Below are 13,589 nucleotides of genomic sequence, written 5' to 3'. Positions count from 1 at the left end.
TGCACAGCTACAAAATGGGGAACAACTGGCTAGGTGGTAGTAGTGCTGAAAAGGATCTGGATGTCATAGTGGGTCACAAATTGAATATGAGTCAACAGTGTGATGCAGCTGCAAAAAAGGCCAATGCAATGTGGTGTGTTAACAGGCATCATATGTAAGTCACCAGAGGAAATTGTCCTGCTCCACTCAGCACAGGTGAGGCTTCAGCTGGAGTATGGGCATCCAATTCTGGGTACCACACTTTAGGAAAGATGTGACCAGTTGGAGAGAGTCCAGCGGAGAGCAACAGACATGAGAAAAGGTTTAGAAAACCTGACCTCTGAGGAAAGGTTAACAAAATGGGGCATGTTTAATCTTGAGAGAAGAAGATTGAAGGGGGATCTGATAACAATCTTCAAATATGTTAAGGGCTTTTATAAAGAGAATGGTGATCAATTGTTCTCCATGTCCATTGAAGGAAGGACAAGAAGTCATGTGATTAATCTGCAGGTTAGATTTAGGTTAGATATTAGAAGAACTTTCTAATTATAAGGATAGTTAAGCTCTGGAATAGATTTACAAGGGAGATTGTGGAGTCCCCATCACTGAGGTTTTTAAGAACAGGCTGGACAAATACCTTTCAGGGATGGTCTAGGTTTATTTGGTCCTTCCTCAGCACAGGGGGCTGGGCTTGATGACCTCTTGGGATTCCCTCCCAGACATACATTTCTATGAATCTTTATGACATGACTACATCATCTATTTTTTTCCTAAATAGATACCAAAATATGTATTTACCACTTTGGCCTTTTCTGTATTATTATTGATATTTCTACCATTTCCCATCTAATAATGGACCAATGTCATCGTTTTTGTTTCTAATAGTCTTAAGAAACTCCCTCCTATTGTCCTTAACTCTGCTGGTCATAGATTTCTCCTTGTGTCCCATTGCTTCCCTTATCAATTTTCTACAATTCTGAGCTTCTGATTTATATTCATTACTATCAACTTCCCCTTTCTTCCATTTGTTATATAGGAAATTAAAATTTTTTATAACTGCCTTCAGTTTTCCTCTAAATCAGGCTGGTGTTTTAACAGGTTCCTCAATAGTGGCTTTTTGGACGTCTAGTAAAGTGTTTGTAAACAATTCCCAATTGTCATTCACATTTTCCTGATTAAATTCTTCCTTCCAGTTGATTTGGTTCATGATTGTTTTCAGCTTTGTGAAATTGGCCCTTTAAAGCGGCACGTATATTTATCACTGGTGCGGACTTTATTCTGTTTGCACATTATAAATGTGATCGAGTCATGATCACTTGTACCTAACTTACAATTAAATGTTAGTTCTTTGATATCAGTTCCTCTATATCTGTCAAGACAGGGTCTAATATAGAATTCCCGTGTTGAATGCAAGACTTTTTGAGTTTTAGGAAATTGTCATCTATCATGTACAGAAATCCCAAGGATGTGTTAGTACTGGCAGCATGAAACCTCCAGCATGTGTCACTCACATTGAAATCCCCCATGATCACACAGCTTTTCCCCCTACACATTACAGATAGGTGCGTAAAGAGCTGGTCATCTTGTTCCCTAGAGCGATTTGGTGGTCTGTAGCAGACCCCACCTCATATCCTGTCTTGTACTTTATCTGTTAAGACATTGATCCATAAGCATTCAACATCATTTTTTTCTGGGTTATCAGTGACTTGGAAACAGGTAATGCCAGGGGGGCTGGAACCATTTTTATAGTGGGGGTGCTGCTGATGGAAACCGTGTGTTTGGTGTTTGTTTTTACTACTTCAAGTCTGGGGTGTAGGAGCACCCCCCAGCAGCTCTAGTTCTAGCACCACTGGGTAATGCCAGTTTTGGCATGGAGTGCCACTCGCCTCTCTCTCCTTTTGCCAACTCAGTTCTTCCTGAATAGGTTGTAACCGTTGATTTTTAACATTCCAGTCATGGGAATCCTCCCATTGGGTTTCTGTAATACTGACTAGGTTGAATTTATGCTCAGAAATAAGCAATTCCATTTCCTCTTGTTTGCCCCCTAGGCTCCTAGCACTGGAGTGTAGGCAATTATAGAATTTCTTCTCTTCGTGTCCATTGGTTCCTTGATTACTTCTGTGCTCAACATTGGAATTTGTGCTGAGGGTTCATATCTTGCCTCGTTTTACCCTCCTCTTTTGTTCACCCTCCTGACCCACTCTCGTCAGCCTGTTCCCGAGCAGACTAATTCCCCTTCCACTGAAGCCATCCTAATTATACAGCCCTGCATAGAAGGTGGACCAATGTTCCACAAAACCCAAACCCTGCACCCTACATCACTTACCTAGCCAGCAGTTTACTTCCAAAATCTTCTGCTTTCTGTCTTCCTTTGCTTGTGGAACAGGAAAGTTCTCATGTAAATTTATTTAGTTGCTAAGTTTGGATCTGGATCTCAATGTTACCAAAATGTCGGATCTAGGATTCTGGTGCAAGTCCAAATGGGATGAGAAAAAGCATTTTGGGTCTTGGGGCTTGATTGTGCAGGGGGCTTAGTGTTTTGGACCTGATCCAGCGAAGCCTTCAAGCACATGCTTAACTTTAAGCATATACAAAAGGAGACTTTGCTGTGAGACTCCTCTTAGCCAGTCTGAGCAAATGTGGGGCTTGTCAGAATGGAGCGGAGTTTTCTTAGACCCAAGTGAGCCGTTGCTGTTGCCTCGCATCAGGATGAAGTGACAAATTAGTTAATTAGGACCTGCTTTTCAGGACTTTAGTGTTTGCACAGTGTTTTGATGAAATAAACCAATCCATGGGGGATGAATATTGTTGCTCTTTATGATGATGATGGAAAAAAAAAACAAATTTAGTAACCATATTATTAGCTTTGTAGTTGGTGCAGGATGGAACTCTGAGGTTGTTGGTGCCCCTCATCCCAACACAATGGGTTCCTTATGTCTTGCATGGAGGTCACGGGAGGATCAAGGTCCAGGTGTATACAACAACAGGATATGGTATGGCCAGAATTTTCAGAAGCTCTCGGCACCCACAGTCGGGTGCAGAGTTTCAAAAAAGTTGACCACATTATGGGCCGGGCCCTTTAGAAAACCTTGCCACAAGTGTCACAATGGAAGCCACTATCACTTTGGAGAATCTGGCCTTATGGGTGAGAGTGTTTTTTTTTTTTTCTAGCCAAAGGCCAAAAGTGGAATTGTGTTATTCGATCCTTCCCCAAACATTGATGCTTTGAATAAAACGGAACTCAGATCTGTGCCTTCTGTGAGAGTAATCTATTGATTTTAAGGTTTTAACAGGGGCAGGAGCCAAACCCAAAATCCTCAAAGGTATTTAGGTGCTAAACTCCCATTGATTCCATAGGATTTCAATGGGAGTTAAGTGCCTGGATAAGTTGGAGGATCTAGGCCAAAGACCCTAGGGGCCTTCCTGGAATCTCTGGCACTTGTCCCTTTTTAGCAGTGGTTCTCAAACTTTCGTACTGGCGACCCCTTCCACATAGCAAGCCTCTGGGTGCGACCCTCCTAATAAATTAAAAACACTTTTTAATATATTGAACACCATTATAAATGCTGGAGGCAAAGCACGGTTTGGGGTGGAGGCTGACAGCTCATGACCCCCCCCATGTAATAACCTTGTGACCCCCTGAGGGGTCCCGACCCCCAGTTTGAGAACCCCGGCTTTTTAGAATAAAAACTTTACTTAGGATGGGGTCTTGGTTTTTAAAAATTTAATTTAATAAATTACAAGTAATTTAAGGAATTAATTTACTTAATTATTTTTTTAAGGTTGACTGTTACATTGCTGGCTCTTTGGTTAAGTTTTGTTTACATTCAAGGGAAAGGGGGAAAAAAAGAATCAATATGTATAACATTTCAGATGTAAGCAGCATAAACAGAATTGCATGAAGCCCCCAGGAAAGAAGAGGTGGCTTGCAATTTTCAAAGTGGGCTTGGAATTTCTTAGCAATTCAGCCTACTGATTTTTATTGAATTTGGCATGTCAATTTCTGACCGCCTTCCCTCCCCCCACAGTATTGACCTGGTTGTGAATCCACGCAATCTTCAATAATTCACCTCCTTGCCCTTAGGTCACCAGCACCACTTGTTTAGGGCCAGCGAGTGAAATACCCTTGTAAAACACCCCGGGGATGGCTAATTTATGGAGGAAAGAAACAACATCCCTCCCCTGGTGCCACTTAACTTTTCATTTTATATTTGCAATAATTGCTAAGGACATCTGGAAAAATTGCTGTCTAATCCATGGAGAAAGCCAGGGCAGAAGGTCAGAATAGAGAATACTCGAGGGGCAAACCCAAGCCATCCCACCCGACCGTGCGCTTTCTAGGGGTTAGAGCAACAGAGTGGGTTTCAGAAGACCTGGGATCTGCGTTTTGCTTGGCCACTGCCTTTTTGTGCAATGCTGGACAAATCACTTGCGGTCTTATTTCTACAGGGGCCCAGCACCTGCAGCACCTTTGAACACCAGGACGGGAACCACCTCAGTTTCCCCATCCGCATCAGTACAATATTCATCATCATCATCAGGCTTATCTCCATTTGAAAGGCATTTTGAAATGGGCGGATGAAAACCAGCTTGATACACATGCAAATTCCTGCTACCCTTCATCAGAAAGGTCAGATCCAAATATTATTATTAGCTCAAGTGGGAGGAGGAAGTCCCTCTTTGGGGCCTCAGGTGAATGGAAAGACCATGTGAGTGGCTGTGTTAATGAGTGACAGCGTTTGTGCCGGCTACCAAGTGTGAGTCTGTCTCTTCCTGACCCTGGGGGGAGTCAGGCAGACACAGCCTCCTGGAAGTGGGCGCTAGTGAACGGCCGGGCCAATGTGCAGCTAAAATCTTCACTTTGCCTACTTAGGGTGACCGTGACATTGGCGGGGGGAACAGGCAGAGCTGGGAGACGTGTTTATGGGGGGGCAAGTGTCACTAAACCAAGAGAGGGAAAAGGAAGGACATAAAAACTGCCCCTTCCCCGGGGATCGCTCGCACTTCAGAGCTCCCTGCACCTTTAAAAGTCCGAGCACGTTGGAGTCCTGATTATCCATTAACCTGATGGGAGTGTGTTTCCTGGGGGTGGCGTTTCTCGCCAGCCCTGCAATAAGAGAAGAGACGAGCAGGCAGCACGGCTGTTTTGCCAGCCCTCCTCTCTCTTCCTCTCCCCCCCTCACCCCTCCCTGCCTTATCAGCAATTCAGATTGCATGCAAATCTCCAGCCTTTCTCAGCCGGGCGCAGGCAGGAGGAGAAGGAACATTTCTCCCTGATCAGAGCTGGGGGGAAAAAAATAACCCCTCTGGGGTCTTTTCTCCTTCCCTACTCTGGAGCCCAAGTAACCTCCCCTGGGCGCGCCCGGGCTGCTTTGTTCGCCCCGGTGCAGTTTGGGTGACTCCTTGGGGGAAGAAGAGGGTTTTGTTCGCCGCTGGATGAGCCGCTTCGGTTTCTTTTGTGCGGCGATGGGGGGAAGGCGGAGCGGGGCTGCGGGGCTCTCCGCCTGGGCGCTGGCGCTGCTGGCCGTGGGGCTGGGGGGCTGCTCGGGCAGCTGTCCCGAGAGGGAGTTGGAGAGGAGAGAGGAGGAGGCGAACGTGGTGCTGACGGGCACGGTGGAGGAGATCATGAACATGGACCCGGTTCATCACACTTACTCCTGCAAGGTAACGCGGCGGCGGGACCAGCAACGTCCCCCTGTGCTGGGGGGCTGCGATAAACGGGCGAGGGACAGCGTGTAAACGGCCCCTCGCCGCTCCGGAGTGAAACCTCTTTCCTTCCCCCACCCCCAGCTCTCCTCCACTTGTTGCTTTCCCCTTAGCTGGGCAGGATCTAGCCCGACACCCACCCAGGGCTTGGAATAAGCCCTGGGGAGATTCCTGCCCAGCGAGGCATGAGCTCTGCTCTAGCTAAACACACAAGCTTGTGGGCAACTTGGGGCTTTCACTTAAAAAAAAAAAAGTTTCCTTGCCGTGTAATTTCTTCTCCTTCATGGTTTTGTTCGCTAAACTTAGATCTACGGGGTTTTTAAATTGAAGGAACATATTTTTTTAAAATCCTCCCCCAAAATATGGGTTAGATGGAAGCAGGCGCTGTGGGGAATGGAGCGAGAAGAAATGGATCAGCCTGGGTCAATTTCACGCTTCTGGGCTGTTCCTTGTTCCCCTTCTGTCTCCCATCTTCCACCCCCTGGAATCGTGCAAGAAACGCACTGATTCGGAGCCCCCTTAGACCAGTGTAAATCTCTCGACTCCAGGAGGGTTATTCCTGATTTACACCAGCGTAACGGAGGATCATCTGGCCCCTTCTTTGCACTTTCTCAACTCCCCCTTCTCCCCCCCCCCAAATCCTAACAAGTGCGTTAAATAAACCGTGAACTCTCTCCGATTGCAGCAGTCCAAAGAAAGCAATAGCAAAATCCCACCCCCCACCCCTAAATCTCAGTTCCTGGAAAGTTAATCTGGAAACCACTCTCCCAATATTTATTTTAACGTGTGTGGTAGTAAAACTTTTTAAATCTGAACAAGTTCCTTTTTCTGCAAGAACATGTGTTTTTTATTGTATGAATTGAGGCTTCAGTGTGTAATTATATATTTTTAGACGGCAAGATTTTTTTTTTTTTAAAAGCTCAAACAACTGCTTCAAGGGGACTCTATAAAGGCTGCTTTTAAAAGGATTCCCCCACCCTTTAATGTTGAATGTGACTCTCCACTTTCTGGTCGGGGAGGCTTAAAACTAGTTGCTGTAGGTACTCGTGCGCAAGTGAGTCCAGCTCCATGTTTGCTCTAAAAGCATCTTGAGTTTCTTCAGCACAAGCTATTGTTGAACTATGAATCTGGCCTCGGGCTACGTTTTTTTTTTAAAGCTAAGACAGCACTGAGCAACCTGAAATGCCATCCGCCTGGTTGTCAGCAAACATGCTGCAAGGTTTAACCCTTTCCAGGAAGGGAGACCTTCTGTAATGACTCACTCCTTTTTCTTGGTAAGGCGGTGGCTTAAAATGCAGATACCTGGGTGGGGCCATTCCTGTTTTTCCCCATTTAAATTGGGCCTCCTGTTCTGGAAAGTACTGAGGAACCTCCTGGAGTTAACCAGCAGGTCAGTCTGCAGGTCTGTCTTAGTGGGACCTAGTATGATGCCAATACTGGTACCCTGGCAGGAGGTGTCAGCCAGTGGGGAAGGCGAGAGAAGCACCGGGAAGGATGGGGGTGCATTAGGAAGAGTACCCATCGGATTTCTGCGGGGGGTGTCTTGCAACTTTGTTGGACAGTTGTACCAATTGAAGACCTCCACTGTACATTCATTTGTGTTGCTCTACCTGCCTCCCATCAAAGCATGCTCCCTACCCCCCCCCCCGATCAATTAGATCATAGACCCTCCAGGCTAGTGTAGGGACTTTTGTCTGTCAAGTGTCTAGCACATCGTGGGCACATGAAAAATTAATAAGCAATTGCAAGTAGGGTGACCAGACAGCAAGTGTGAAAAATCGGGACGGGGGCAGGGGGTAATAGGAGCCTATATAAGAAAAAGACCCAAAAATCCTGACTGTCCCTATATAATCGGGACATCTGGTCACCCTCATTGCAAGTAACCGGAAGTCCTATGGCAGGCTGGGGCAAATACAATCGAATGGGAGTTGGGCGGCCTCAAGGCACCAGGAGGGCCAGTGCTAAAGCAGAGGGGATAACAAGTGCCCCATTAGAGAGGGATGGGGGAGGAAATGTTCCAAGCCTCCACTCCCCAACTCCTTCCCCTCTCCAAACTTATGACCAATGGCTTTGCTTTAGGAGAGCAAAATCCAGGTTTCCCTTCATTGGTGCAAGACCCTAGCAAACCTCTGACTTTGCACTCCTACTGTCCTACTATCACAATCCCACCTCCTCTGCAGCTCTCCTGACAGACTGTTTGCACATACTGTTCAAAGTGAATGCTGCAAGCACCCGGCATTGGACTGGAAAAGAAACCTTTGAGTCACTGTGGATACAGCAGTTCTCTGAAGACTTCAGCTCAGTATGCAGCAGTGATCAAACAGGCTAATAGAGTGTTAGGAACTAGTAGTAAAAGGAGACGGAAAATATCAGAATGCCACTATATAAATCCATGGAGCACCCACACGTTGAATACTGTGTCCAGTACTTGTCCCGCCCCAGAAAGGATAGAGTGGAACTGGAAAAGGTTCAGAGAAGGGCAACAAAGCTGATCAAGGGTATGGAACAGCTTCCATAAGAGGAGACACTAAAAAGATTAGGGCTGTTCATCTTAGAAAAGAGATTCGGGGTGGGGGTGGGGGAGAGAGAGACATTAAAAAGGGCTATAAAATCATGAGTGGTGTGGGAAAAGTGACTAGAGAAGGGAAAAGTGACTAGAGAAGTGTTATTTACCCTTTTCCCACAATATAAAAACCAGGGGTCACCCAATGAGATTAGTAGGCAGTAGGTTTAATACAAACAAGAGAGAATACTTTTTTTCCACACAGCACCCCGTTAACTTGTGGAACTCCTGGCCATGGGATGTTGTGATGCCCAAAAGTATAACTGGGTTAAAAAGAGAAGTAGGTAAGTTCATGGAGGGATAGGTTCATCAATGGCTATTAGTCAAGATGGTCAGGGATGCAACCCTATGTTTGGGGTGACCCTAAACTTCTGATGATCAGAAGCCAGGAGGGAAAGACAGGGGTGGATCACTCCAACTGCCCTCCTGAAGCTCTGGTACTGGCCACTGTTAGAGGATACTGGGCTGGATGGACCAACTGTGACAGTTCTTATGAGAATGATCCAAACTGTGGTGATGCAGGGAGGACTGTGGTCTGTTGGGCGTGGCTTTTATTTTTAGTAACTACCTAGAAATGCATCCCACTCAGCTTGGAATAAGCATGCTCAGGAGGGTGGGGGCATGTTACAGATGTAATATTGGCCGCAGCAATAGACACATGAGACGAGCACTTCTTGTATAGGCTATTTTATTTGATACTACTGGTTGATTGGCATCCTAGTAGTTCCTGTTTGGGGTCTCTGGGTACCCTTTGTATTACTAAGATGCATGTTCAGCCCCAAAGACCTTACAAATCCACCCCCAAAACCTTGATCTCAGATCTGCACCAGAAATGCCCATCTCATCTGGGTTTGGCAGTATTGCCAGCTATCGTGACTTGATCATATTTGGTACTTTTCTTTAAAACATAAAATAAAAAAATCCCAACAGCTAAAATCAAGTGGCTATGTGAGACGCCAGTTTTTTTGCGTAAGTTTTTAGCCCTCATGGCTGCAGAGGAAAAGCTGTAAAAGGGACTTGAAAGCCAGAAGGCAAATAAAAAAGAATCCCAAGATTTTCTCTCTCTCTCTCAAAATAAAATCTCACTTGTTTGGCATGACTCTCTCAATTTTTAAATATTTAAGCTTGGCAGTGCTGCTGTTTCTATTGGCCTGTTTTTTATTTTAATCTCTATTTAAAATACTTTCAAACCAGTGAAACCTACATTTGATTTTTTGTTTTGTTTTGTTGATGCTGAAATTCAGTCGTGTGTAAGTGTCTTTCAGAAGTGCCCGTTTCTGAATCTGTCTAAATGCAACTGGCCACATTTTGCCCTTGACTACTGCCATGCACAGTGACTTGCATAGGTATAACCAAGGGCAAAAATCTCCAAGGTGCAGAAGTGATTCTGCTGGCTAAGCTAGCAAGAAAATGCCTGCCCCTTTCCTTACTACAAGATTGCTAGTAATTGTTCCTTAAAACCTAGGGTTACCTCTGAAATCCCACGTCTATTTCATGGCAGCCTTTCTTATTGCAACAGGAAATGTAAGGGCCTAGTTCGTGGTATGAGTTACCTTAAATACATGCCCAGAAGAGCGAATGTTATGGGTCCTGGGTGGTCTGTGAAGAGCAGGCCTGGGAATATCGGGAGAAGATTCTCATGTTTGCTGCTCTAGGTATCATTCCTCCCTGGTTAAACTCTAACCATCAAAGTTGAAGCCTTTGATATACAGAGATAAGCAGGTTAGGACTGATAGAGGAAATTAATGTTAGCGGTAGATAAACATCCTCAAATCGCTGCTGGCCATTAATTTGCTTTTTGAAGAGATTAACAATCTGAGAAGGGCCAGACAGACAAACTGTTGCATTAACACTGAGGCCTGCTAATCTTTCCTTCCCTAGAAGGGTTGTATTTCAGGCACAGTAACTAGGTCTGTTTCCTTTATACTTTGCTCCCGAGCAATGGCCCGAGATCAAGATAGTGCTTTAGGAGATTCCTAATGGCTAATGGGCATTGCTAGTCTTTCTGTGCCTGGCATGTTTCAATCTATTTCCAGCCCACGTATTGGCGTTCTTCTCCACTTGGTTCTCAAACGTATCTTCTTCTTGTGTCTTTGTTTGACCTGACATCTGTGCGCTACCAGTAGATGCTCCATTCAACAAACTTAGCTGAGATCCAGCCCCATAGGAAGCCTTGGGAAGTATATGGGCCCTGTTACCTTCAAGTAATGTGTGCTATTGTGGGGAGACCTGGATTTGGATGACGAATGTGTCTGAGTGAGGTTAGGCCTCATGCTTTGCTAACTGAATCTGAGGTGGAGTAGAGGAGTCGACAGGAGAGCGCTCGGGGGTCAATTTATCGCATCTAGACTAGACACGATAAATCGACCCCTGCTGGATCAATCGCTGCCCGCCGAGCTGGCGGGTAGTGTAGACATACCAGTAGTCTACACTATAAACGTACGTTGGTGTAATGACGTTGCTCAGGGGTTTGGAAGGAAGCGGGAGAAGCTCTCCCATTGGCGTAAGTAGTGTCTTCACTGAGTGCTACAGGGTCACAGCTGCAGCGCTGGAAGGGTAGATGAGCCCTCAGTTTGGCCTGACTGCCCCTCTGCTCTGAAGCGTGCCAGCTATGGAAAAGCAGGGTGTTGCCGCAGGTCAGGGCGAGGGGCATTGGCAGAGCGGTGCAGGTGGAACCTTGCACAGAGCCTGGCGGACGTCGGCCTGTGTCATCAGCCCTTCATTTTCCAGGTTTGCTGAGGTCCAGCAATAACTCTGCCACCTCCCAGCCCTTGCCTGGCTCCGGCTCATGGGATTGAAACATTTCATTCCTGGGAAGCGTCTAGTCTCTTTAGAAACTTACACCCACCCCAGAACCTTGCAGCTCCTGGCGTTTGTGTGGGAATCGCTCTAGTCTTGTTTGAGACCAAGTCGCTTCAGCTGCCTGCGGAGCTGATTCTACTTTCCAATTGCCGGAAGGATTTCCTGGTCTTTTGGGAGATGCCTTTCCCTCTAGTTTGCGTTTCATTTTAAATCCATTTTTGCCAAGTGTTTCTCAAATAAAAGTGCTGCTGCTGCTGCCCCCTCATCCCCCCGGCCCTTAGGAACCCCTGAGAATACGCCCTTGAGCCCAATATTCTACCCGTTCCTTGGCCAAAGAGAGAAGGAGACCTCTTAACTACTCTGGTTGGCAATTAGCTTTAGCCTATTTTTTTCCTTCTCTCGTGCTGGGCATTTTTCTTCTCAGTGTAGCCAATGAGTCACGGGAGAAGAAGCCTTAATTGTCTTTGATGATGAATGGGATGCCCTTCAGGTAATTGTCAGTTGTGGTGCCCCTTGCATCCGAGGAGGAGTGGGAAAAGAGCCCCTAGCTTCTGTTAGGTTGCTTAGTGCAGCAACCTGAACTCCAGGGCCTCCCCGTGTGAATATATATTCACACGGATGAAGCGAAAGTGCTGGATTCTTTCAGCTGAGGGCTTTCTGGCCCTGATGGTGAAAATGTCTGTTCACCATTCAACACAAGCGGCGTGTTCCTCCCCTCCCCCCCCCCAATTTGTGAGTTGTTTTTACTTAGTCAAGCTGAGACTCTTCTGGGGGGTGGGGGTGGTTGCCCTGGGGGTTCTGCCAATGCAGGCTACTCTTGCTGGATGAGAATGGGGTGAGGCAGGTGCTGCTTAGGAAAATGCCTCGACTTGATTCTGTGGATAAGTGTAACCACAGGCAGTTCTGCCGCCGCACAGAGCGCTTTGGAAAAAACCCCCCTAGCCTGTAGCGTGGAAGGCTGGCAGGGAATTGGGAGGCTCCCCTTTGCCTTTCACAGAGTTCAGACCAGCACTAATCTGATGCAAGCAGGGAACTGCGTTCCTTAACTCTCTGCATCCTGGCCCTCACCTGAGCTGGTGTCTCTCAGGCGGTCCCTGCCTGCTTCTCTGTCTCATCTGGGAGCACTTGTGTGCCGATGTCTCTCCTGGTGGGAACGCAGGGATTCCTGGACGATCAGAAGAGAGGAAAGCTGCCTGTTCGTTACCCCTGCTCGCCGGGTAAAGCTGCTCGCTGGCTGGTTGCCATCACGCTCTCAAGAAAGGGCTCGCACCCGCCGGGCTAGGTACAGCTGAGCAGTTGGACTTTGAAGCCGGTTGCTGCCAGGCAGAGAAAATTGCTGCTGAAAGCACTTGCTTTGCTTGCCCACCTTTTTTTTTTTTCCCCCTGCCTCTGAAGATTGCAAAGTGTGACTTTAGCTTCAGGTTGGGCTGCCCGGGGCCAGAGAATGGCTTCTTGGTCCTTGTAAATCTTTGCTCTTCCTTTACTGTGGTATAAATTAACATTGGCACAAGTGGTGTTAAAGTCCCCTAAAGCCAGGAGACCTGGAAGTGGGAGGGAGAGCATGCGACTGGAGCAGGGGTTGTGGAAAAGCCAAACTTGAGCTCCTCCATCTCTGTTCTAGCATCTACTCACCACACCGGAGTGCCCCTCGGTGCACTCCTGAGATGTGGTTTCTCAGAAGGTGTCAATTACAATAGTATCTAGAAGTACGGGCTAATGCTAAGCAGATTGGAACACAGGAATTGCCTGGGGCACTTTCTGCAGTGTAGGGACAGGCTTGTCCCTGGCCTCTTTGAAAGATGCATCCTGTGTATCCCCTTTTCCTTGTTCCCAGTGAGTGCGGCTGCCTGAGCGAGACCTGGCTGGAGAGACAGTATTTGAACCTGACTCTAGACCACTGAGGTCCTTGAAGGTTGTTGACAACACTGACTCCGAGCGTTCGAGTCTGGCCCCAAGAAATCACGAGAGTGAGATTAAAACCACCCTGGGGCCTCGACACCAGACCCGGAAGCGCCTGCGGGAGGCCCTGAGCACTGGGACGATGCGCGTTTTGGTGGGCGGTCCTGCCCCAAAGACAGCTGCTGTGCTTTGTACGAGCTGTGGGCAGGGCAGTCAGTGGTCCAGTCTCGAGGCTGGATTGTGGTTGCTAGGTCATCATCCAGAGCTGGTGGTAAATGCTCTGTCACAATCTGTGGAACCAGGAGCAGAGATGAACCCAGCGTAGGGTGACCAGACATCCTGATATTAGGGACTTTGTCTTATAGGACCCTATTATGCCTTCATAGGACTTTATCTCCCCCCCCCACCCCCCTCCACCCCAGTCCTGACTTTTCACATTTGCAATCGGTGCAATACACCAAGGTCTGAACTACTCTGACACTTGAATGGCAGAGGCTTCTCGTAAGGGTGCAGTCGGGGTCTTCGCTGACACCTTAGTGTTTCGCTCTCCCCAGCAGCAATGCTTTTCTCTTGTTCCCACTCCCCCTGTGGGAACATGTGCCCCAGCAAGCGGTTTCTGATCCCCTTTCAGGTGTCCTTC

General features: G+C 47.2%; 1 protein-coding gene across 8 annotated transcripts in view; it reads left to right on the top strand.

Annotated features, from left to right (window-relative positions):
• Positions 1 to 5,070: 5,070 nt before the first annotated feature.
• Positions 5,071 to 13,589, top strand: part of AGRN (agrin) — a 223,979-nt gene continuing 215,460 nt past the window's right edge. For 6 of the 8 annotated variants that reach the window (XM_065575206.1, XM_065575201.1, XM_065575199.1 and 3 more), the window contains exon 1: positions 5,072 to 5,643. In XM_065575206.1, coding sequence (XP_065431278.1) covers positions 5,416 to 5,643 — 228 coding nt within the window. In that variant the 5' untranslated portion in view covers positions 5,072 to 5,415. Of the gene's footprint in view, positions 5,644 to 13,589 lie in introns of all 8 variants that reach the window. The other 2 variants (XM_065575200.1, XM_065575197.1) reach the window with 1 other exon arrangement.

The sequence above is a fragment of the Chrysemys picta genome, chromosome 21 (genome assembly GCF_011386835.1).
Source record: "Chrysemys picta bellii isolate R12L10 chromosome 21, ASM1138683v2, whole genome shotgun sequence".
Lineage (NCBI taxonomy): Eukaryota > Metazoa > Chordata > Testudines > Emydidae > Chrysemys > Chrysemys picta.
Note: the sequence above shows the minus strand (reverse complement) of the source record. Positions and strands in the feature narration are given on the sequence as shown.